This window comes from Hyla sarda, chromosome 2, assembly GCF_029499605.1.
Source record: "Hyla sarda isolate aHylSar1 chromosome 2, aHylSar1.hap1, whole genome shotgun sequence".
In the NCBI taxonomy this organism is placed as follows: Eukaryota; Metazoa; Chordata; class Amphibia; order Anura; family Hylidae; genus Hyla; species Hyla sarda.
The window spans coordinates 324,813,634-324,838,221 of record NC_079190.1 but is presented as its reverse complement, the minus strand read 5'-3'; the positions used below and the strand labels follow the sequence as shown (position 1 = coordinate 324,838,221).

The 24,588-nt window shown below is 41.0% G+C and overlaps 1 protein-coding gene across 2 annotated transcripts in view; it reads right to left on the bottom strand.

The window, feature by feature from the left end:
• Positions 1-24,588, bottom strand: part of SLC6A17 (solute carrier family 6 member 17) — an 84,831-nt gene that overhangs the window by 13,674 nt on the left and 46,569 nt on the right. For both annotated transcript variants that reach the window (XM_056557926.1, XM_056557924.1), the window contains exons 6-9: positions 17,824-17,934; positions 17,494-17,735; positions 12,978-13,170; positions 10,539-10,731 (exon numbers count right to left, since the gene is read on the bottom strand). In XM_056557926.1, the coding sequence (XP_056413901.1) occupies positions 10,539-10,731; positions 12,978-13,170; positions 17,494-17,735; positions 17,824-17,934 (739 nt within the window). The remainder of the gene's footprint in view (positions 1-10,538; positions 10,732-12,977; positions 13,171-17,493; positions 17,736-17,823; positions 17,935-24,588) is intronic.

The window sequence follows — 24,588 nt, the reverse complement described above, 5'->3', positions numbered from 1 at the left end:
AAAAAAAAAACAGTCTAAATCCTTTGATAAATCTCCCCCAATGCATGCAGATCCTTTGATACCCCACTGCCCGATAGTAATGAATATCATTTCTGTGCAGCCTGCAGGTCTAATGATTTTTCTGTTGAAGATCAACCACTTTCCAAACATAAAATGTTGCTGTGGATGAAAGATTTCCCACTTGATGCATTAGAGGAATGTAAAGTCTACATTGTGTAACTGTTTTTAACCCATTTAGGACTCAGGGTTTTTCCATTTTTGCACTTTCGTTTTTTCCTCCTTACCTTTAAAAAATTATTATTCTTTCAATTTTGCACCTAAAAATCCATATGATGGCTTATTTTTTTGCACCACCAATTCTACTTTGTGACATCATTCATTTTACCCAAAAATCTATGGTGAAACGGAAAACAAACCATTGTGCGACAAGATTGAAGAAAAAAAATGCAATTTTGTAAATTTTGGGGGCTTCCGTTTCTACGCAGTACATTTTTCGGTAAAAATTACACCTTTATTCTGTAGGTCCATACGATTAAAATGATACCCTACTTATATAGGTTTGATTTTGTCGTACTTCTGGAAAAAATCATAACTACATGCAGGAAAATGAATACGTTTAAAATTGTCATCTTCTAACCCCTATAACTTATTTTTCCACGTACGGGGTGGTATGAGGGCTCATTTTATTTTGTGCCGTGATCTGAAGTTTTTAGCAGTACCATTTTTGTATTGATCTGACTTTTTGATCCCTTTTTAGTCATTTTTTCACAATATAAGAAGTGACCAAAAATACGCTATTTTGGATTTGGAATTTTTTGGCGCGTACGCCATTGACCCTGCGGTTTACATAAAGATATATTGTTATAATTCAGACATTTCTGCACGCGGCGATACCACATTTGTTTATTTTTATTTACAGTTTTTTTGAATGGGAAATGAGAAAAGGGGGGTGATTCAAACTTATTAGGGAAGGGGTTAAATGATCTTTAATTTTTGTTTCACTTTTTTGCCATGTTATAACCCCCATAGTGCATAACACTGCACACACTGATATTTTACATTGATCATTGTTATCCCATAGGATAACATTGATCAATGATTCTGCCGCTTGACTGATCAGTGTCTGAGATCCAGGCATAAGCAGTCAAGCGGCAAGCGGACACGCAGGAGGAAAGTAGGGCTGAGGTTAGCTGAGCTAGCCGGGAGTAGTTTACTTTCACTTTAGACACAGCGATCAACTTTGAAGCCCACATCTAAAGGGTTAATAGCGCACGGAACTGCAATCAGTGCAGCGCACTATTAGCCACGGGTTCCGGCCGTTGTTATGCAGCGACCCGCTATGATGCAGGGCCACGCCATGGCCCCACATTATAGAAAGGGAGCGGACTCAGGGCATACAGGTACGCCCTGAGTCCTTAATGGTCTATTCACATGTACAGTATTCTGCACAGATTAATGCGCAGGATTTTCTGCTGCAGATTTCAATGTAATCTGAACACAGCTTGAAATCCTGCGCATCAAAACTGCGCCAAATACTGTACATGTGAATAGACCATAAATGGTTACAAAATCTTCCTGAACGTGAATATTGCTGTTCCTAATCTCTTTAAGCATGGGTAAAGTTTGGCTAATCACAGAATTTACAATGCCTTCTGCAGAATCTTTTAGCTCTGCTTTTTGCTTAAAGAGTACCTGTCACCAAATAGAACTTTTAATATAATGTTCCTTGTGTACTTAGCAGACACTTTCCCATTCACTTGCTTTGAAAATTAACATAAATATGTATACAATGTAATAGAAAAAACGGCCACTAGGTGGTTCTGTTCCCTGCCACAATTAATACAGTAAGTTTGGTCTCCTCCTGGCCTAGCAGGAGATCAAACTCGGGAAGTGTTTCTCTGCACCGAGCATGGTTTACAGCTGCACAGAGCATCACTGAAAGCTGCAAAGAGCCTCATTGAACCATGCATAGAGTCTCAGGGAAAGATACACAGACTGAAAGCTGCAAAGAGCTTGAGGTCTTCTATTCATCACAGCACTGGAACGATGTGAAGGCGGAAGTGTTCCCCCAGCAGGCTTCAGAGATGTCATGCCTGCTGGGAAATGCCCACTTTCTCCTGCTGGGAGATTGCACTAAGAGAAAGAATAAAAAGGTAAGATACACAGCCCTGACTTTTTTTTTAAGAGTAGAAGGAGTGTTAGGAATAGTTAGGGAACATAGCCTGAGTTAGTTTACAAAAGTTTTTTTGGTGACAGGTACTTTATAAGCTAAAATTGGCCAGAGACTTTCCTTTAACAGTAAGCTGTAGACATTAAAGGAAGCTCCAACTGCTCTGAAAACAGACTACATCACAATCTGCCCCTCTAAAGTAATAGTATCTCGACCAAATGATCTTCTAGCTGATCGCAGACCTCTGGGACCTGCAACAAGTGGACATAATGGCCAATTGCAAGAATTCCAAGGTTGCATGATTTTGCTCCCTACTCAGGAGAGATAAACCATGGGCCCTGGATGTAAACTCCATCCAGGGGAACCTCCATCATGCATATGTTTTTCCTTCTATACCGTTATCCCAAAAGTTTACAAGAGGACCAAACTGGAACATGAAATGGTCATTGTCATTTTCTGTTGGCCCAACAGGATCTGGTTTACACTGCTAATGCTGATGTCCAGTGGATATTATCCGAGGCTTCCACAGATTTAGTACGGTTCATGTTGTCCTCACCTAGATTTCCTGAAAAGTTGCTAGGCCAAATCTAACAAGCGCTGGACTGTCCAAGGTCATTATTAACACTCTGGTACATTTTTGGGGGATTATATGCTCTCGTCCTTCACCGTGTTGATTCCCTTTATGTATTTAAAAGTTTCTATCATATCCCTCTGTCTCTTTCTTCCAAGCTATACATGTTAAGGTCCTTTAACCCCTTCAGGACGGAGCCCATTTTGGCCTTAAGGACCGGAGCGTTTTTTGCACATCTGACCACTGTCACTTTAAACATTAATAACTCTGGAATGCTTTTAGTTATCATTCTGATTCCGAGATAATTTTTTCGTGACATATTCTACTTTAACATAGTGGTAAATTTTTGTCGATACTTGCATCCTTTCTTGGTGAAAAATCCGTAAATTTGATGAAAAATTTGAAAATTTTGCATTTTTCTAACTTTGAAGCTCTCTGCTTGTAAGGAAAATGGATATTACGAATACATTTTTTTTTGGTTCACATATACAATATGTCTACTTTATGTTTGCATCATAAAATTGACGTGTTTTTACTTTTGGAAGACACCAGAGGGCTTCAACGGTCAGCAGCAATTTTCCGATTTTTCACAAAATTTTCAAACTCAGTATTTTTCAGGGACCAGTTCAGGTTTGAAGTGGATTTGAAGGGTCTTCATATTAGAAATACCCCATAAATGACCCCATTATAAAAACTACACCCCCCAAAGTATTCAAAATGACATTCAGTCAGCGTTTTAACCCTTTAGGTGTTTCACACGAATAGCAGCAAAGTGAAGGAGAAAATTCACAATCTTCATTTTTTACACTCACATGTTCTTGTAGACCCAATTTTTGAATTTTTACAAGGGGTAAAAGGACAAAATTTTTACTTGTATTTGTAGCCCAATTTCTCTCGAGTAAGGACATACCTCATATGTCTATGTAAAGTGTTCGGCGGGCGCAGTAGAGGGCTCAGAAGGGAAGGAGCGACAAGGGGATTTTGGAGAGTACGTTTTTCTGAAATGGTTTTTGGGGGGCATGTCGCATTTAGGAAGCCCCTATGGTGCCAGAACAGCAAAAAAAAAAACACATGGCATACCATTTTGGAAACTAGACCCCTCGGGGAATGTAACATGGGATAAAGTGAACCTTAATACCCCACAGGTGTTTCACGACTTTTGCAAATGTAAAAAAAAAAATAATAATTTTACCTAAAATGCTTGTTTTCCCAAAAAAAATTTATTTTTAAAAAGGGTAATAGCAGAAAATACCCCTAAAAATTTGAAGCCAAATTTCTCCCGATTCAGAAAACACCCCATATGGGGGTGAACAGTGCTCTGCTGGCACACTACAGGTCTAGGAAGAGAAGGAGTCACATTTGGCTTTTTGAACGCAAATTTTTCTCTGGGGGCATGCCGCATTTAGGAAGCCCCTATGGTGCCAGAACAGCAAAAAAAAACACATGGCATATCATTTTGGAAACTAGACCCCTCGGGAAACGTAACAAGGGGTTAAGTGAACCTTTATACCCCACAGGTGTTTCACGACTTTTGCATATGTAAAAAAAAAAATTTTTTTTTTACCTAAAATGCTTGTTTTCCCAAAAATTTTACATTTTTAAAAAGGGTAAAAGCAGAAAATACCCCCCAAAATTTGTAACACAATTTCTCCCGAGTACGGCGATACCCCATATGTGACCCTAAACTGTTGCCTTGAAATACGACAGGGCTCCAAAGTGAGAGTGCCATGCGCATTTGAGGCCTAAATTAGGGATTGCATAGGGGTGGACATAGGGGTATTCTACGCCAGTGATTCCCAAACAGGGTGCCACCAGCTGTTGCAAAACTCCCAGCATGCCTGGACAGTCAACGGCTGTCCGACAATACTGGGAGTTGTTTTGCAACAGCTGGAGGCTCCGTTCTGGAAACAGTGGCGTACCAGACGTTTTTCATTTTTATTGGGGAGGGGAGGGGGGCTGTGTAGGGGTATGTGTATATGTAGTGTTTTTTACTTTTTATTTTATTTTTTGTGTTAGTGTAGTGTAGTGTTTTTAGGGTACAGTCGCACGGGCGGGGGTTCACAGTAGTTTCTCGCTGGCAATTTGAGCTGCAGCAGAAAGTTTGCGGCAGCTCAAATTTGCAGCCAGATACTTACTGTAATCCTCCGCCCATGTGAGTGTACCCTGTACGTTCACATTGGGGGGGGAACATCCAGCTGTTGCATAACTACAACTCCCAGCATGCCCGTTGGCTGTCGGTGACTGCTGAGAGTTGCAGTTTTGCAACAACTGTAGGCACACTGGTTATGTATCACTGAGTTTGTGACCTAACTCAGTGTTTCACAACCAGTGTGCCTCCAGCTGTTGCAAAACTACAACTCCCAGCATGTACGGTGCATGGTGTACGGTGACTGCTGAGAGTTGTAGTTTGCAACAGCTGGAGGCACACCGGTCGTGAAACACTGAGTTAGGTAAAAAAAAACTCTGAGTTTCACAACCAGTGTGCCTTCAGCTGTTGCAAAGCTACAACTCTCAGCAGTCACCGACAGCCAACGGGCATGCTGGGAGTTGTAGTTATGCAACCAGCAGATGCACCACTACAACTCCCAGCATGCACTTTAGCTGTTTGTGCAAGCTGGGAGTTGTAGTTATACAACAGCTGAAGGTACACTTTTCCATAGAAAGAATGTGCCTCCAGCTGTTGCAAAACCATAAGTCCCAGCATGCCCATAAGGGAATGCTGGGAGTTGTGGTGGTCTGCCTCCTGCTGTTGCATAACTACAGCTCCCAGCATGCCCTTTTTGCATGCTGGGAGCTGTTGCTAAGCAACAGCAGGAGGCTGTCACTCACCTCCAACGATCCAGACGCTGCAGGTCAGTCCCGCCGCCGCAGCTGCTCCTGGGGCCCTGATCCCAACAGGGGCGCCGGGGATCGGGGTCCCCAGCACCCGGGGTGCACGTCCCGCACCCGCTCACGTCCTCCAGAAGAGGGGCGGAGCGGGTGCGGGAGTGACACCCGCAGCAGGCGCCCTGATTGGTCGGCCGGTAATCCGGCCGACGAATCAGGGCGATCGTGAGGTGGCACCAGTGCCACCTCACCCCTGCAGGCTCTGGCTGTTCGGGCCGTCAGAGACGGCCCCGAACAGCCAGTAATTCCGGGTCATCGGGTCACTGGAGACCCGATTGACCCGGAATCGCCGCAGATCGCTGGACTGAATTGTCCAGCGATCTGCGGCGATCGCCGACATGGGGGGGCATAATGACCCCCCTGGGCGATATGCCGGGATGCCTGCTGAACGATTTCACCAGGCATCCGGCTCCGGTCCCCAACCGGCTAGCGGTGGGGGCCGGAATTCCCACGGGCGTATGGATACGCCCTCGGTCCTTAAGGACTCGGGATGCAGGGCGTATCCATACGCCCTATGTCCTGAAGAGGTTAAGCTTCCCTGGCAATTTTTATCCTGCAATCCATGTACTAGTTTAGTAGCTCTTCACTGAAATCTCTCTAGTGTATCTATATCCTTCTGGAGATACGGTCTCCAGTACTGTGCACAAAACTCCAGGTGAGGTCTCACCAGTGTTCTGTACAGATCTATTTTATGATTGTATTTTTATTAGTTATTTTTGTGCATTATTATGGGGGCTGTCATCTTGCCTGAGCTGTTTTTTTAGTGCATTTACTGATATACTTTATGGCAGGATCTATGGACATAGACGAGAATGGACAGGACCTTTCCCATTCAGATGAATTGGTACCTTTTCAGAGGTCATTCGAATTGGTACCTTTTCAGAGGTCATTCTACAGAGAGGGGAAGGGCTGTAAAAGAAAAGGCTGTGTGTATCTATATACACTGGTGTCACCTTTCACTGTGCTCCTTGTCTGCTCCGAGAAGAAAGGCATTACTTGGAAATTATCTGCACAGAACAGGAAGTCTCATCTTAAATATTTGTTACAGTGGCCTAAATGGAAACATTGTGGCCTGAATAGAAAAGTTTCAGGAAATTTTATTATCATTATTATTAATATTAATTATTATTGGTATTCTTATTTTACTATTATTAGTATTATTATTATTATTATTAATAATAAAAGTTTCAGGATTAATATATAGATAGTGAAAAAAGGAAAATTAGAAAAAAAAAAAGTCACCAAAAATTCTTAAATATGTTTAACATAAAACAGATTTACACAACAGGTCATTTTCTGATAACACTTTCCCTTTAAATCTCAGACTATTAAAGTGCATATTTTGGCATGGTCAACAGCTCTGGGGAAAAGGCTTTTACAGAAGCCACTCATACAGAGATGTTTTAAGCTGGTTTCTATGATTTAGTCAGTGATTACTGATCTGGTTCTTAAATAGGATCTTTGCCTTGTTCTATACCAACTCTGTAAAGCCAAATTTGAGCTTTTTCAGATTTGAAACACGTATCCTTCATGGCATACTTTCTTGTGTCCATAAACTCTGCTAAGTGCATTAGGGACATTCAAACTTTAGCAGACATTGACCCCTACCTAATTGTTATTCAAGACAGAGTTTTCTCTTTCGCTAAGCTGCCCACCAAGAACATTGATGGGGTATTTCAGGATTTTTTCTTCAGCCTTTGAGCCCATGAAATAAAGTTATCATACTGTGCAATATGTTTCTATTACATCTGTGCGCCACTCCCCCCTTTTTCATCCGGAAGTTTCTGTTGTCTTTGACTTTTCCAAGTATTTCATGTGGCCAGAGACAATCGCTTCCACCCTGCTATCCACTCACTAAATGCAGCATAGCCACACCCCTGAAACCATGTAACTAATGACATATTGTCTCTGCCCGCATTAAATGCTGGGAATGGTCAAGGACAATGGCAAAATAAAAAAGACTTTCACTACAGCACTTCTGTGCATGAAAACAGTTCAAAGCAGCACATGGAGGTAATAGAAGCATATTGCCTATCATGGTATCATGGGCTCCAAGGTTGAAGAAAAGAAATCCTGGAATATCCCTTTATTGTGGTTGGTGAAGAGGGACACCTTGGTGAAAGAGGTTAAAGGTCTCAATGTCTGATAAAGTCTGGATCTCGCTAATGCACTTAGCAGAAGTTATGGACACAAGAAAGCAAGTCTGGAAGGATAAATGATTCAAATCAAAAGAATAAGGGCTCAAAGAAAATAAAACCTGGAATACCCCTTTAATAATCAGACTGAATTACTGGGTTTTCCTGATCTCTCTACTAAAGAGAGGAAGAGCCTTCCATCTCTTTATGTAGACATGGCCTTAAACCCCTATGTGGAGCACACCAAAGAGATAAAAAAAAACTGAAAATAAATGTGTCCTTACTGACCAGACATGTAGAGTTGCCTCTTGATCTTTGTCTCACATGCTTGTGAAGTACTGCAGTAGAGTGGTAATACAGTATGTGAAAACTACTCTAATGGTTAATTGCTAAATCCCCTTTTTGTGCTGCTGCAGGATGTAAAGGAAATGTCATTTTTTGTATGCTCCATAGATTCTCTCTCTTTTAGTCCAATGCAACAGCACATATGTTTCCCACACAATAACATTGTTATACAGACCTTGAGGATTGTGTTAAGTAACTGTTAGACGTACGCAGTGAGGCTATGGAGTAATAGATGTTATAATAATCACTTATAGCTAGACCATCAAGTAACAGTCTAACATGGCATACACCTTGAAAACAGCATCCTTTGAGGACATGGCTAAGTGGGTGTCTCCGTTGCATTAAAGGGTTAAAGGGTTACTCTTCTCCCCAGCGTCCAGAACATTGAGTTCCGAATGCTGTGTGCAGGCTTCCGTGTTCACACCCGCCCCCTAAATGAAAGTCTATGGGAAGGAGGCGCGGCGGACCCTCCCATAGACTTGCATTGAGGGGGCGGGATGTGATGTCACATGACGGGGTGTCACGTCACGAGGGGCGGGCGTGAACATTGAAGGCCACACATAGCATTCGGAACTCAATGTCCCGGATGCTGGGTAGCGGAGTAACCCTTTAAGGACAGATAATGGAAACTAAATGGGGGAATGGGCTAGGGAGTGTGATAAATATATATATACACACACACACACACACACATATACATACAGTGGGGATCAAAAGTTTGGGCACCCCAGGTAAAAATTTGTATTAATGTGCCTAAAGAAGCCAAGGAAAGATGGAAAAATCTCCAAAAGGCATCAAATAACAGATTAGACATACTTATATGTCAACAAAAGTTAGATTTTATTTCCATCATTTAAACTTTCAAAATAACAGAAAATAAAAAAACGGCGTCTGCAAAAGTTTGGGCACCCTGCTGAATTTATAGCATGCACTGCCCCCTTTGCAAAGCTGAGACCTGCCAGTGTCATGGATTGTCCTCAATCATCATCTGTGAAGACCGGATGATGTCAATCTCAAAGGTTTTAAATGCCCAGACTCATCTGACCTTGCCCCAACAATCAGCACCATGGGTTCTTCTAAGCAGTTGTCTAGAAATCTGAAACTAAAAATAGTTGACGCTCACAAAGCTGGAGAAGGCTATAAGATAGCAAAACGTTTTCAGATGTCAATATCCTCTGTTCGGAATGTAATTAAAAAATGGCAGTCATCAGGAACAGTGGAAATTAAAGTAAGATATGGAAGACCAAGAAAAATAGACAGAACAGCTCGCAGGATTGTGAGAAAAACAATTCAAAACCCATGTTTCACTGCAAAATCTCTCCAGAAAGATCTGGCAGACACTGTAGTTGTGGTACACTATTCCACTATAAAGAGATACAAATATGGTCTTCATGGAAGAGTACTCAGAAGAAAACCTCTTCTACGTCCTCACCACAAAAATCAGCGTTTGAACTTTGCAAATGAACATATAGACAAGCCTGAGGCATTTTGGAAACAAGTTCTGTGGACTGATGAGGTTAAAATTGAACTTTTTGGCCGGAATGAGCAAAGGTATGTTTGGAGAAGAAGGGGAACAGAATTTAATGAAAAGAACCTCTGTCCAACTGTTAAGCATGGGGGTGGATCAATCATGCTTTGGGGTTGTATTGCAGCCAGTGGCACAGGGAACATCTCACAAGTAGAAGGAAAAATGGGTTCAATAAAATTTCAGCAAATTTTGGATGCTAACTTGATGCCATCTGTAAAAAAAACTGAAATTAAAGAGAGGATGTCTTCTACAAATGGATAATGATCCTAAACAAACCTCGAAATCCATGGGGGATTACATCAAGAGGCGTAAACTAAAGGTTTTGCCATGGCCTTCACAATCTCTTGACCTCAACATAATTGAAAATCTATGGATAGACCTTAAAAGAGCAGTGCGTGACAGACAGCCCAGAAATCTCAAACAATGGGCAAAGATACCTCAAACAAGAATTGAAAGACTCTTGACTGGCTACAAAAAGCGTTTACAAGCTGTGATACTTGCCAAAAGGGGGCAGTACAAGATATTAACTCTGCAGTGTGCCCAAACTTTTGCAGGCGCCATTTTTTGTTTTCTGTTATTTTGAGAGTGAAACTTTTGTTGACATATTATAAGAATGTCTAATCTGTAATTTGATGCCTTCGAGATTTTTCCATCTTTCCTTGGCTTCTTTATGCACATTAATACAAATTTTTACCTGGGGTGCCCAAACTTTTGATCCCCACTGTATATGTTACATCCATTGAAGGATAAAAACAGTCTTAGCATTTTTTTTTTTATATCTGTAACAGCATATTTGTATTAATATATTAGTTCCTATAGATATTTTACATTTTAGAGACAATTATTTGAATTAGAATGTTTTCATGCATAGATATTTATAAAAAGCTGATTTCTAAGACTTACCTGTCAAAACCTCTTTTTTTATTTTAAATGTGTCAATAAGAGGTGTAGTAATACCAGACATGGTGCCAATCATACTCCCAAGACCAAGATTGATCAGCATAAAGAAAAACATGACAGACCAAAAAGGAGATGCTGGAAAGTGAGTCATTGCCTCGGTGAATGCAATAAAAGCTAATCCAGTACCTTGTACTGCCTGCAAATGAAAAAGACAATTTTTCATTACACAACATGTGTCTTTACTTCATAGACAGAACACATGGGCCAGCCCATGCCCAAATGCCTATTAAATCATTTGGATGTCACAGAGGGTAGGCCTCTGCTTGGACCGGCTTTTCTATGACAACTCCGTATACATCATATATCCCACAAAACAAAAACCTGAAATGTACTGTCTAAACACAATGTGAATATATGTAAAGGAAGGATGTATATATGATATATATACAAAAACCAGTCCTCAAGAGCACTGAGGGTAGGAATGAGGAAAAGAAAGAAAAGTTTAGGATCCAATAAAAGTATATTTATTATGATAAAAATACGACCGATCGCCCTGCAGGGCCCTTGCAAAAGCGAAAGGTGTATGTGATATTAGGTAAAATAAATGTAGCACTAATCAAACGATAATAAAAATATATATATCCACTATAACGAGTTGTGTTGGTATAAATAGATATATGATTCACAGTTCGTCACAACCAACAATATTGTAGAAAAGAAGTAGCAATAAATTCCAATGGTACTGAAATTATATCAGAGTCTCCAGTAGCATAAATCGTGCCGTTTGTGACTGTATTGCCATGCGCAATTGTATCAATAAATCCAGAAGTAAAGTTTGTAACCTTGTTGCAGTTTTGAGATAGTTATAACATAACTGTATCAGCGGTGTTTGTAAAGGTAATGTTCGTAACGGAACGGTGCACAGCACCACTCACCCTCCTCGGCAGATCTCGGATGCAGGCTTAGTACGGCAGTATCTTAAGGTAGCGATGTCTGTCTGTACTTGCGGTGCCTTGTTGAGGTGCAGTCTGGGTGAGTGGCTCTCCGGTGGGCTAAGAAGTTCCCGGGTTGGCACGGAATGGCGTCCGGCCTCGTGGGGTGATGTCCGGGAGTTCCGCCGCCCGGGGCTGTGATGGAAGATTACAGGAAGCAGGTGCGAATCTGAATAGGGCGCTAGCAGTTCGCGCGTCACAGTGGTCCCAATGATAGGGGCATCCAGCAGTTGCAAATAAATAAAAATAGTGGATATAGTCTATTTTCAAGTGATGTACACTTAATAGAGTAGTGCTTGATCACGGGTCAGACGCGTTTCAAGGCCGCGGGCCTTTTCTTTCTTGTCACTGAAGAAAAGGCCCGCGGCCTTGAAACGCGTCTGACCCGTGATCAAGCACTACTCTATTAAGTGTACATCACTTGAAAATAGACTATATCCACTATTTTTATTTATTTGCAACTGCTGGATGCCCCTATCATTGGGACCACTGTGACGCGCGAACTGCTAGCGCCCTATTCAGATTCGCACCTGCTTCCTGTAATCTTCCATCACAGCCCCGGGCGGCGGAACTCCCGGACATCACCCCACGAGGCCGGACGCCATTCCGTGCCAACCCGGGAACTTCTTAGCCCACCGGAGAGCCACTCACCCAGACTGCACCTCAACAAGGCACCGCAAGTACAGACAGACATCGCTTAAGATACTGCCGTACTAAGCCTGCATCCGAGATCTGCCGAGGAGGGTGAGTGGTGCTGTGCACCGTTCCGTTACGAACATTACCTTTACAAACACCGCTGATACAGTTATGTTATAACTATCTCAAAACTGCAACAAGGTTACAAACTTTACTTCTGGATTTATTGATACAATTGCGCATGGCAATACAGTCACAAACGGCACGATTTATGCTACTGGAGACTCTGATATAATTTCAGTACCATTGGAATTTATTGCTACTACTTTTCTACAATATTGTTGGTTGTGACGAACTGTGGATCATATATCTATTTATACCAACACAACTCGTTATAGTGGATATATATATTTTTATTATCGTTTGATTAGTGCTACATTTATTTTACCTAATATCACATACACCTTTCGCTTTTGCAAGGGCCCTGCAGGGCGATCGGTCATATTTTTATCATAATAAATATACTTTTATTGGATCCTAAACTTTTCTTTCTTTTCCTCATTCCTACCCTCAGTGCTCTTGAGGACTGGTTTTTGTATATATATCATATATACATCCTTCCTTTACATATATTTCTTAGGCCTATTAGGTGAAGGCATCACCTTTAACCTCGAGCACCCCCCTCCCCTCTTCTTCCCCATACTCTAAGTGAGCTACACATTTTTGATACAATGTGAATATAGTCTAAACTATGAATGCTGGTTGACCATACATGAAACTGGTTTCAGTGACATGTAATATGCAATATAAATACCTTATTTAGTTCATCCTCTAACAAACAGGCATCCAGGTGGAGATCTTGAAATCCATCCTCTTTCACCGTTTTAATGACGCCATACATTTCCGCATAATCTGCTGTTGTCAAGTGAGAAAAGTTCACATGTGGTGGTATAATGTATTGGCTTAGAATTCCGGAACTCAGGTAACCAAGGATTTTCTCTGCATTTCTATTGAGAAACAAAATATATTAATATATGATAAGGAACCAAAAAATGAAATTTAATGGGGTTGGATGCTTGTCTTATGTAAATAAACAGGATTTTCTTCCTTGTATAATGCAGCATAGCAGCATGGGCTTTTATTAGAGAATAATACAGAGGTTCTGGTGCATGCTTGGGTTTACCTGTTTTAGCTGATGTAACAGGCATTGGATTTCAGCCATATTGATCCCCATTTCCCTGAAAGAATTTTGTAATGCTACCAACGTTTCCCATGAATCCTCTGCTTTTGCAGAGGGAGGGGTGGATTCTCATCACTACAGGTCACATAAGGTTTCTGGTGCTGGAGTACAGCCAGGTGAACTAATAAGACTTATAAGTGGGTTGGGGTTAGTTTTCCTAAAGTTCAGTTTTGATGCATTTTCTTACGCAAAGTGTGTTTTTATAGAAGTATTGTCATAAGGGGAAAGTGATTTGACCTATAATCACACTTCAGGTGTTTTGTAAAGATTTTAAGTCTCCATTGTTTTTGTTCAAAAGTTGTATATTTACTGCATTTTGTAGCATGTTTCCGGCGTTTTGGCTTTGTTTTTGCAGTAATTTTCAAAAATCATAGAAAAAAAAATAGCAGCTTTTACAGTGATTTGTGCAGTTGCATTTTCTTGAAATTTCAGGATAATGACCGCTGAACCCAGAAAAAATCCGGCAAGAGTGTAACAATTGAACACAGCATCAAGATAGGTATAAATGTAATAAATCCTGATCCCATAAAGATAGCAGCAGCAGTATACAGATGGAGGTGGGTGGGAAGGTGACTAGATGATGATGTCATCCTGTAGTTACAGAAACTTAGCTAACCCAGGACTGACCACTTCCTCAGACACATTAAACACTGCTTTTCTGTGGGTCAGGCTGATAATCACATGACCCAGTTACAGTAATAAAACACAAAAATCCAGCTGGGCTGGAATGCAAAACACGGCTTTGTGTTTTGCTTTGTAGTTAACCCCTTAAGGATGGACTAATTTTTTACCTTAATGACCAGGCTCTTTTCTTTTAAGTTTGACATGTGTCTCTTTAAAATAGTAATAACTTTAGAACATTTTTTCTGAGCGGAGAGATTCTGATAATTCTTTTTCGTGACATATTGTACTTTATATAAGTGGTGCATTTTTGTTTAAACATGCAGCATTTTTTGAGAAAAAGTGATGTTATATTTATTTTGTGGGTGGGTACGATTATGATGATACCCATTTTATATATTTTTTATGTTCTTTTTCCTTTTCGGAGCGTGTTATCATTTTCCGACAGCCATAACTTTTTCATTTTTCATCTGACACCATTGAGTGAGTGCTTATTTTTTGCGGGAAAAGCTGTACTTTTTATTGGTACATGCTACCTTTTGATCTTTTTTATTCCGCTATTTGCACCAAAATTTTGTGCTTTTTTGGTGGTTTTATTTAACGACGTTCACCGTGCGGGATAATTTACATTATAGCTTTATAGTACACGTCATTACAGACATGGCAATGTCTATGATTTTACAAACAGAAGGAGATGATCCGCTCGCCCTTTCCACAACGAGTCCAATAGTCCCAGGCTGGCCAGGTGCATGGGGCCTCAATCATGGTGTATACTGCAGGAAGTAACTCCCAAGGGAGGAAACAAGCACTCCAGATTCCAGTCAGGATGTAATAAAAATCACAAGCTTTATTTTCATCTTGTTAAAATCATCACAAAAAAACAAGAATAAAAACCATGGAAACCCTGACGCGTTTTGGGAAGAAACCTTTTATCAAGGCATAAAGGGTTCTTCCCGAAACGCATCAGTGTTTCGATGTTTTTATTCTTTCCCCCCCCCCCCCTTTGTGATTTATTTTAACAAGATGAAAATAAAGCTTGTGATTTTTATTACATCCTGACTGGAATCTGGAGTGCTGGTTTCCTCCCCTTGGGAAGTACTTCCTGCAATGTCTATGATTTGTATATGAACTATATGATTTGTGTTTTTTTTTTTTTTTTTTATGATAATGCAGGGCTTTTATTGGGAAAGGGGCATTTTTTTTTTTTTACACTTCATACTTTTATTGAAGAACCTTTTAATTTTTTTCACAGGTTAAATACTATGCTGCAATACATTTGTACTGCAGCACAGTAGGACCTGATGAGCGGCAAGCACTTCAGCCTCTGGCTGGATCTCACAGGCTTCTGTAGCAAGCAGACAGGAGGTCATCATCTGACTTCCTGCTGCCATAGCAACCAACGGGGACCCACGATCGTATTGCGGCGGCGCTGCCGTTGGTCAACAACACAGATGCTGTAATCAGGATTGATCACGGCATCTATGGGGTTAATGCTGCGGGGACAGGCACGATCGCGGCCCCGGCAGCTGCAGCAGGACCCTGGCTGTGATTGAATGCCGGGTCCTGCCGCCGACCTCCTGAGCTTCGCGCAGCAGAGCAGGAGATCTCGTCATGATGAATGCATACGTCCCACGCGAACGTGTCGGGTGCTGGGACATATGCATACGTCCTATAGCGGGAAGGGATTAATGACTACAATTAAAAACCTCAATGTGCGAACATACCCTAATAAAAGAACGATGGCCCAGATTTATCAAACTGTGTGAGAGAGAAAAAAAAAAAAAAGTAACTTTCCCACAGCAACCAATCACAGCTCAGCTAACAAGCTCTGGTAAAGTGAAAGCCGAGCCGTGATTGGTTGTTTTCTCATACAAAATAAGGCAAACTGTTGCAGCTAGGGTCCCTTTTCTTAAAGAACAAGAAGATGATTAATGTTGCCATGAGATGGCATACGATGGCAGCTTGAGATAAGAAGCAGGATGCAGTATCCCTTTCTTTTCATTCCATTATCTCCACAATCAGGTTGTGCATGATGAATATTTTACTAGCTTGCTCCTTTTATATTCTTGAGTTAGAGCTGTAACAATGGATAAAGAAGCAGGAAGAAGGAAAAGGTCTGTTTATATATAGAGCAAATTAGGACATGAATATGATCTTTTCTTCACTCATGGTAAAAATACTATCTTTGGGATAAACATTAGAGGCCCCAAGAAATGTTTGGGTATAAAAATATGATACAGTATATGTCATTTGATGTCACAAAGGCTCAGTGGTTAACATGGTTGCCTTGCATTTCTATGGCTTTGGAACTATATATAGCTGGCAAGCACGTTTCATTTTGTATAGGTAGTGTGTATGTATATATGCACAAATTTACAGTAATTTCAGATTCACGGAGTTGCAATCGAAAAAAGAAAAACAAAAAAAAATTATAATTGTGCCTCATTCAAAGTGTTCCAAATGCACAGAACAATTTAGTATGAAACCCTGAGGTCTGTTAAGACTGTATCCATTGGATACAGTCCTGGATGAACAGAGTATCATATGAGAGAGTGTTTTATGCAATTTGAACACTTTAGATACAGTTCTAGAAGACCTTATCATGTCATACTGGACTGTTCGGTGCAATTGGAACACTTTAGTCCAGCATGACATTCTTAGGGGTCTTGGGACTGTATCCAATCAATCCAATCAGAACACTTTAGATACAGTTCTAGGAAACCTAGGATTATCATGCCAGACTGTCCTGTCCAAAGGATTTTCCACATCTATCCACATTGGATATAGTCCTCACTTTGGATACAGAGACCTTCAAATATCACACTGGATTGTTTTATCCACACAGAACACTTTAGACACAGTTGTAGAAGATTTCAGAATGTCACACTGGCCTGTTCCATGCAATCGTAAAACTTTCCATGTGTCACAACTTTTTTCAGACAAAACAAAATTCATTGTTTGCTGATGAATCTAAACTTATTGAAAATTTGCTTAGCTTCAGTCATAACTTCAATTCTCCCTGCGCCCAAAAAGGAAACTGAGAATGGAATGAAAATATATTTTCCCCTTTATAATTTTTTATTATGCATGGTTACAAAGCTATTACTTAGGGTGCATACACATCACAGTCTGTGCCTACGTGGCACAGATATGATTTCTGAAACTCAAATCTGCTGCAATCGTATCCATGCATGGATAGCCACAGATGCCATTTAACCCCATAACTTGACTACAGTTAGCTAGCGCCTATATTCAGGTAATTTTCCAAGTGTATCTGAATTTTCTACTAGACTGAAAGACATTGCAGACCCAAATTTTAGTATGATACAAAAGCTGGATACATAAAATATAATTACAGGTAGATCAAAGTTCATGTTGTAAATTGCTGTTACATGAATCTGAGCTTTGGATATATAGTTCTACATGCCTGTAACAACCTTGAAGTAAATAATGTAGCATGAGTACTTACTGTACCACACATTTTTCATTCATCATGTTGGCTTTGAACCCAAGGACGGCAAATACAACCAGAGTGGCTAGTACGGATGTGAAGAAGTTGATGAAAGAGACAAGCGCTGCATCAAACTGACAGTTATTATCTTGCTTATTGTAGCTCGAAAAAGCAATGACACCACCAAAGCCAAGACCTAGAGCAAAGAAAACTTGAGTTGCTGCCTCCCTCCAAACTTGTGGATCCAGCATCTTCTCAACCTAGGACAGGTAAAAGACATATCAGACTCCTTTTTTCAGAAAACAGAATCATGGAAGCTGAATTACTAGAGAAAATGATGAGCATTACCTTTGGTGTTAACATATGTAGGATACCATCAACAGATCCTCTTAGTAATAATCCACGGACAAGGAAGCAAATAAGAACCACATAGGGAAAAAGCGAACTGAAGTACATTACCTGCGAAGAGAGAATAAAATGGTTCAGTAGCTTTTTAAAAGCATTAAAATGTATGATCATAAGCATTACAATAATGTTTAAAGAGAACCTGTGGCCAACTCCAAAAATGAGATTGTCTCTTGAATCCACAACTTTTGATACACCCATCTGTTTATGAGATACATAGGTTTATAAATCAGTCAAATGTGTGTGAACGTAATTTTAATAATGGGATGGACTCTCAGATGATGGGCAGGATTATACAGTCCCTCTGAATTGTCAAAAACTATAAACCCACATTTCAGGTGTTAGAGGGCATTTCAATAAACTTTAAGGTGTGTGATCAGGGCACCCTTAGATATTTAACGACCGTAAAATCTTTGGGGTTGGCCAATATTTGGGCACAGGCCCTCTTAAAGTCAATAACTCTTCAAGTGCAGTTAACCGGCTATTTTCTTTTTGTTCAGAGGGCTTGGCTGTTTTTTAATCTTGGAGTTATGACTGAGCCCCAGGTTGGCACATGGAGTACACGAGGCTCTGTCCTATGGAGCTTTGACAACTCTGTTCATCGTGGTGTGGAATGGTTATACAAGCAAGGCTTCTGCAGTGTTCCACGGGGCCCACTAAAAAGCCTATGGTTAGGTGTTTTATGGACCTGTTTACACCATTTATAATGTGACTTTGCTGTGTAACCAGAGCTGTAATGTAGCCATGAGCATGAGGCTTAAATGGGAGTGACTCATACAGTCACTTTAAGGCCATGTTCACACAGCCAAAAATGTGCAGAATGTCTGCAGGAAAATATGGGTGGATACTTCGCACATCTGCTTGATTCCGCGGCACTAGGGCCGCTCGGAAATGCGCCGTCTCCATGGAAGGCAATGCATTTTTGAGCGGGATTTGAAGAAATATTGAACAGGTTCAATGTTTCTGCAGATGCCGGAATCAGGATTTCCGCAGCAGATACAACTGCTGCAGAATATTTGCCCTGTGTACAGAGCAGCAGAATCCTATTGAAATCAATACGACTCTGCTGCAGCAGAAATTCTGCCAGGTGAACTTAGCCTAAGAAACATACAGCTTAAAAAAAAAAAAAAACATGTCTGCTCAGCACTAAATTTAAAAAGCATATAATTGAATGATTTTTACTACAAACTGATCATGCTACATTCCTAGTTGCAGTTCTTTGTTGTAGTGTTACACAACTGGTCTGGCTTCATTTCTGCAGATTATTATTGTCTGATCTATACTTTTGCTTTGAAAGAAAGAAAAGCATGCTGATTATTTGGCATCTGGACCCTGAAATACAGTAAAATTTATCTGCTAGTGGACTGGATCTACAGCTTTAGTCTGTATTTAAAGATATGTCCTTTTTCATCTGTATTTACTTTGTTGCAACAGATTAATGACTGCTATGAATATATTTTAAGAGATGAATCAGTACAGAAATGTGGATGTATATTGACTTTATAGGGATTTATGAAAGCCATCAGGGTCTGGCTGGCAAAGTAATTGACTGGCACCCTGCAATCAAGGTGGAGGTGCTGTGGTTAGGTTAAAAAAGGAAGCTTCATCCTCTGTCCATAGTTACGGTGCTTTCACCTCATGATTTGTGCCTCTGTGACACTGATACGATTTTGGAAGCTCAAATCGGCTTCGAGCGTATCTGTGCATGGCCTGGCACAAACACCATTTGATCCTATAACCTGAATGGACCCAATTGTAGTAAGTTAGTGACTACCTTTGAGCCATTTTGTCCAGCTTTTCCGACTTTTAGATCGGACTGAAAAACGTGGCAGAATTTTTTGTCAAAGTAAAAAGTTGGATTTTCTTGTTAAATTACCTTATCATAGTCACTAGCTGACTACACTCATGTCTGTTCAGGTCATGGGATTGAATGGCGTCTGTGCCTGTCCATGCACGGATATGATTACAGCTGATTTTAGCTTAAGAAATCATTTTTGTGCAACAGGCACAAATCTTGTGAATGCAAACTTATTTAGTTAGTACAGTTAAAAAAAGACACATGTCCATCAAGTTTAACCAAGGTAGGAAAGAGATGGCTAAAGGGAAGAGGTATGAATGGATGAAGAGGACGACATGTGATACTATATTTCTACATACACATTAATGTTAATTTGTTTAAAAAATAATTATGTTTTGAAGCCCTGAAATGTTTTTGTTGTGATTAGATTATTCCATGAATTAACAGTCCTTTTGTCTTTTTTACCATAATATTTTTATATATCTAGGACAGTTTTTTCCTATAATTTTTGTATGATCAAGTTATATACTTAAGTTGATCATATCTTCCCTTGAATGTTTCTTCTGAAGACTAAACAAATTTTATTATTTCAATTTTTCCTCATAACTAGGATGCTCTTTTCCCTTATATTTAGTTGCATGCCTTTATAACCATTTCCTGCTTTAAGGCATCCTTTCTATGAACTGTTGCCCAAAACCAAACTGCATAATCCAGGTGAGGTGGCACCAATGCTTTATAACATGATAGTATTATGTCCCAGTCCAGCGAGTCCATGATTGTTTTAATGCATGACAATAACCTGCTGCCCTTAGAAGCAGCTGCTTGACAATGCATGCTATTTTGTAGTCTAGTAGAACAAAGCTGTACGGTGAACGGCTTACCTTTAAAATTGAAAACAATAAATGACAATCAAATTTTAAAATCAAAGAAGTTAATAAAAAAAGGAATCAAGAAAATATTTAACCCCTTAAGGACATTTTCACCTTAAGGACGCAGGCCTTTTTTGCAAATCTGACCACTGTCACTTTAAGCATTAATAACTCTGGGATGCTTTTACCTTTCATTCTGATTCAGAAACAGTTTTTTCGTGAAATATTCTACTTTATGTTAGTGGTAAAATTTCGTCGATACTTGCATCATTTCTTGGTGGAAAATTCCAAAATTTCATGAAAAATTTTAAAATTTAGCATTTTTTTTACTTTGAAACTCTCTGCTTATAAGGAAAATGGAAATCCCAAATAAATTATATATTGATTCACATATACAAATATGTCTACTTTATGTTTGCATCATTAAGTTGACACGTTGTTACTTTTGGAAGACATCAGAGGGCTTCAAAGTTCAGCAGCAATTTTCCAATTTTTCACAAAATTTTCAAAATCGGAATTTTTTAAGGGACCAGTTCAGTTTTGAAGTGGATTTGAGGGGTCTTCATATTAGAAATACCCCACAAATAATAAAAACTGCACCCATCAAAGTATTCAAAATGACATTCAGTAAGTTTGTTAACCCTTTAGGTGTTTCACAGGAATAGCAGCAAAGTGAAGGAGAAAATTCAAAATCTTCCTTTTTTCCACTCGCATGTTCTTTTAAACCCAGTTTTTGAATTTTTACAAGGGGTAAAAGGAGAAAAATCTTCCTAAAATGTGTAACCCAATTTCTCTCGAGTAAGAAAATACCTCATATGTGTATGTCAAGTGTTCTGTGGGTGCACTAGAGGGCTCAGAAGGGAAGGAACGACAATAGGATTTTGGAGAGTGAATTTTTCTGAAATGGTTTTTGGGGGGCATGTCACATTTAGGAAGCCCCTATGGTGCCAGAACAGCGAGAAACCCCCCACATGGCATATTATTTTGGAAACTACACCCCTCAGGGAACATAACAAGGGGTCCAGTGAGCCTTAACACCCCACAGGTGTTTGACGACTTTTTGTTAAAGTTGCACGTGTACATGAATTTATTTATTTTTCCTCACTAAAATGCAGTTTTTTCCCCAAAATTTTACATTTCTACAAGGGGTAATAATGTAAAATGCCCCCCAAAATTTGTAACCCCATTTCTTCTCAGTATGGAAATACCCCATGAGTGGACTAAAAGTGCTCTGCTGGCGCATTACAATGCTCAGAAGAGAAGGAGCGCCATTGAGCTTATGGAGAGAGAATTTGGTTGGAATAGAAGTCGGGGGCCTTGTGCATTTACACAGCCCCCCGTGGTGCCAGAACAGTGGACCCCGCCACATGTGACCCCATTTTGGAAACAACACCCCTCACAGAATTTAATAAGGGGTGCAGTGAGCATTTACACCCCACTGGCTTTTGACAGATCCTTGGAACAGTGGGCTTTGCAAATGAAAAATTTATTTTTTCATTTTCACGGACCACTGTTCCAAAATACTGTCAGACACCTGTGGGGCGTAAATGCTCACTGCACCCCTTATTACATTCCGTGAGGGGTGTAGTTTTCAAAATGGGGTCACATGTGGGGAGGGGGAGTCCATTGTTCTGGCACTATGGGGGCTTTGTAAACACACGTGGCCTTGAATTCCGGACAAATTTTCTCTCCAAAATCCCAATGGCGCTCCTTCTCTTCTGAACATTGTAGTTCGCCCGCAGAGCACTTTAAGAACATACCCCATATGTGGATGTACTCAGAAGAAATGGGGTTACAAATTTTGGGGGTCTTTTTTCCTATTTTCCCTTGTGAAAATGAAAAATTTAGGGTAACACCAGCATTTTTGTGAAAAGAGTTTTTTCTTTATTTTCCCCATCAAACTTTAATGTAAATTCGTAAACCACCTGTGGGGTGTTAAGGCTCACTATACCCCTTGTTACGTTCCGTGAGGGGTGTAGTTTCCTAAATGGGGTCACATGTGGGTATTTATTTTTTTGCATTTATGTCAGAACCACTGTAAAATCAGCCACCCCTGTGCAAATCACCAATTTAGGCCTCAAATGTACATGATGCGCTCTCACTCCTGAGCCTTTTTGGGCGCCCGCAGAGCATTTTACGCCCACATATGGGGTATTTCCGAGAAATTGCGTTACAAATTTTGGGGGCCTTTTTTTCCTTTTAACGCTTGTGAAAATAAAAAGTATGGGGCAACACCAGTATGTTAGTGTAACATTATTTCTTTTTTTACACTAACAAGCTGGTGTAGCCCCCAACTTTTCCTTTTCATAAGGGGTAAAAGCCCCCCAAAATTTGTAGTGCAATTTCTCCTGAGTACGGAAATACCCCATACGTGTCCCTAAACTGTTTCCTTGAAATACGACAGGGTTCCAAAGTGAGAGAGCGCCATGCGCATTTGAGGACTAAATTAGGGATTGCATAGGGGTGGACATAGGGGTATTCTATGCCAGTGATTCCCAAACAGGGTGCCTCCAGCTGTTGCTAAACTCCCAGCATGCCTGGACAGTCAGTGGCTGTCCAGAAATGCTGGGAGTTGTTGTTTTGCAACAGTTGGAGGCTCTGTTTTGGAAACACTGCCGTACGATATGTTTTTTATTTTTATTGGGGGGGGGGGGGACAGTGTAAGGGGGTGTATTCGTTGTGTTTTATCCTTTATTATGTGTTAGTATAGTGTAGTGTTTTTAGGGTACATTCGCACTGACGGGTTTACAGTGAGTTTCCCGCTAGGAGTTTGGGCCGCGGCAGAAAATTTGCCGCAGCTCAAACTTGAAGCAGGAATCTTTATGTATACCTGCACGTGTGAATGTACCCTGTACATTCACATGGGGGGGGCAAACCTCCAGCTGTTTCAAAACTACTTTTGCAACAGCTGGAGGCACACTGGTTGGAAAACCTTCAGTTAGGTTCTGTTACCTAATTCAGTATTTTCCCAGCATGCAACTCCCAGCATGTACTGATTGCCGAAGGGCATGCTGGGAGATGTAGTTATGCAACAGCTGGAGGTACGCAACTACAACTCCCAGCATGCCGAGACAGGTGTTTGGGCATGCTGGGATTTGCCGTTTTGCAACATCTGGAGAGCTACAGTTTAGAGACTATTGCACACTGATCTCCAAATTGTGGCCCTCCAGATGTTGCAAAACTACAAATCCCAGCATGCCCAGACAGCAAATGCAGCCGGGCATGCTGGGAGTTGTAGTTTTGCAACATCTGGAGAACCACTGTTTGGACACCACTGGGTAGTGGTCTCCAAACTGTAATCCTCCAGATCTTGCAAAACTACAACTCCCGGCATGCCCAGACAGGCATGTCTTGGCTGTCTGAGCATGCTGGGAGTTGTAGTTTTGCAACATCTGAAGGATCACAGTTTGGCGACCACTACACAGTGGTTCTCCAGATGTTGCAAAACTACAACTCCCAGCATGTCCAGGCAGTCTGGGCATGCTGGGAGTTGTAGTTTTGCAACATCTGGAGGATCACAGTTGGGCGACCACTACACAGTGGTCTCCAAACAGTGGTCCTCCAGATGTTGCTAAACTACAACTCCCAGCATGCCCAGACAGCCAATGCTTGTCTGGGCATGCCGGGAGTTGTAGTTTTGCAACATCTGGAGCATCACTCACAGTCAGATCCCGCTGAAGCCTGAAGGATCCGCCACCGGGTAAGCAAGGACTTATTCCCTCTGTGCCCCGCTCTCCCCGGACTAACACATGTGGGCGGAGGTCTGGCAGCGGCGATGGCGGGTGCACTTACCCCCGCCATCGCCGCTGCCAGACCTCCGGATCGCCGCTGCCGGACACCTGGATCGCCACGCATCCGCCACACACACCCCGCCGTCCCTACACACCCGATCGCTGATCGGGTTAATCAAATGGGGTCCCGGGCGGGAGTGGTCTCCTGCCGGACACCCCGGGACTTTAGCTAATTAAACCAATCCGCGCCGCGCGAGTGCGCACAATGAACACTGCCTTTTTACGGCGGAATGCGGAAGGTATCGCGTTA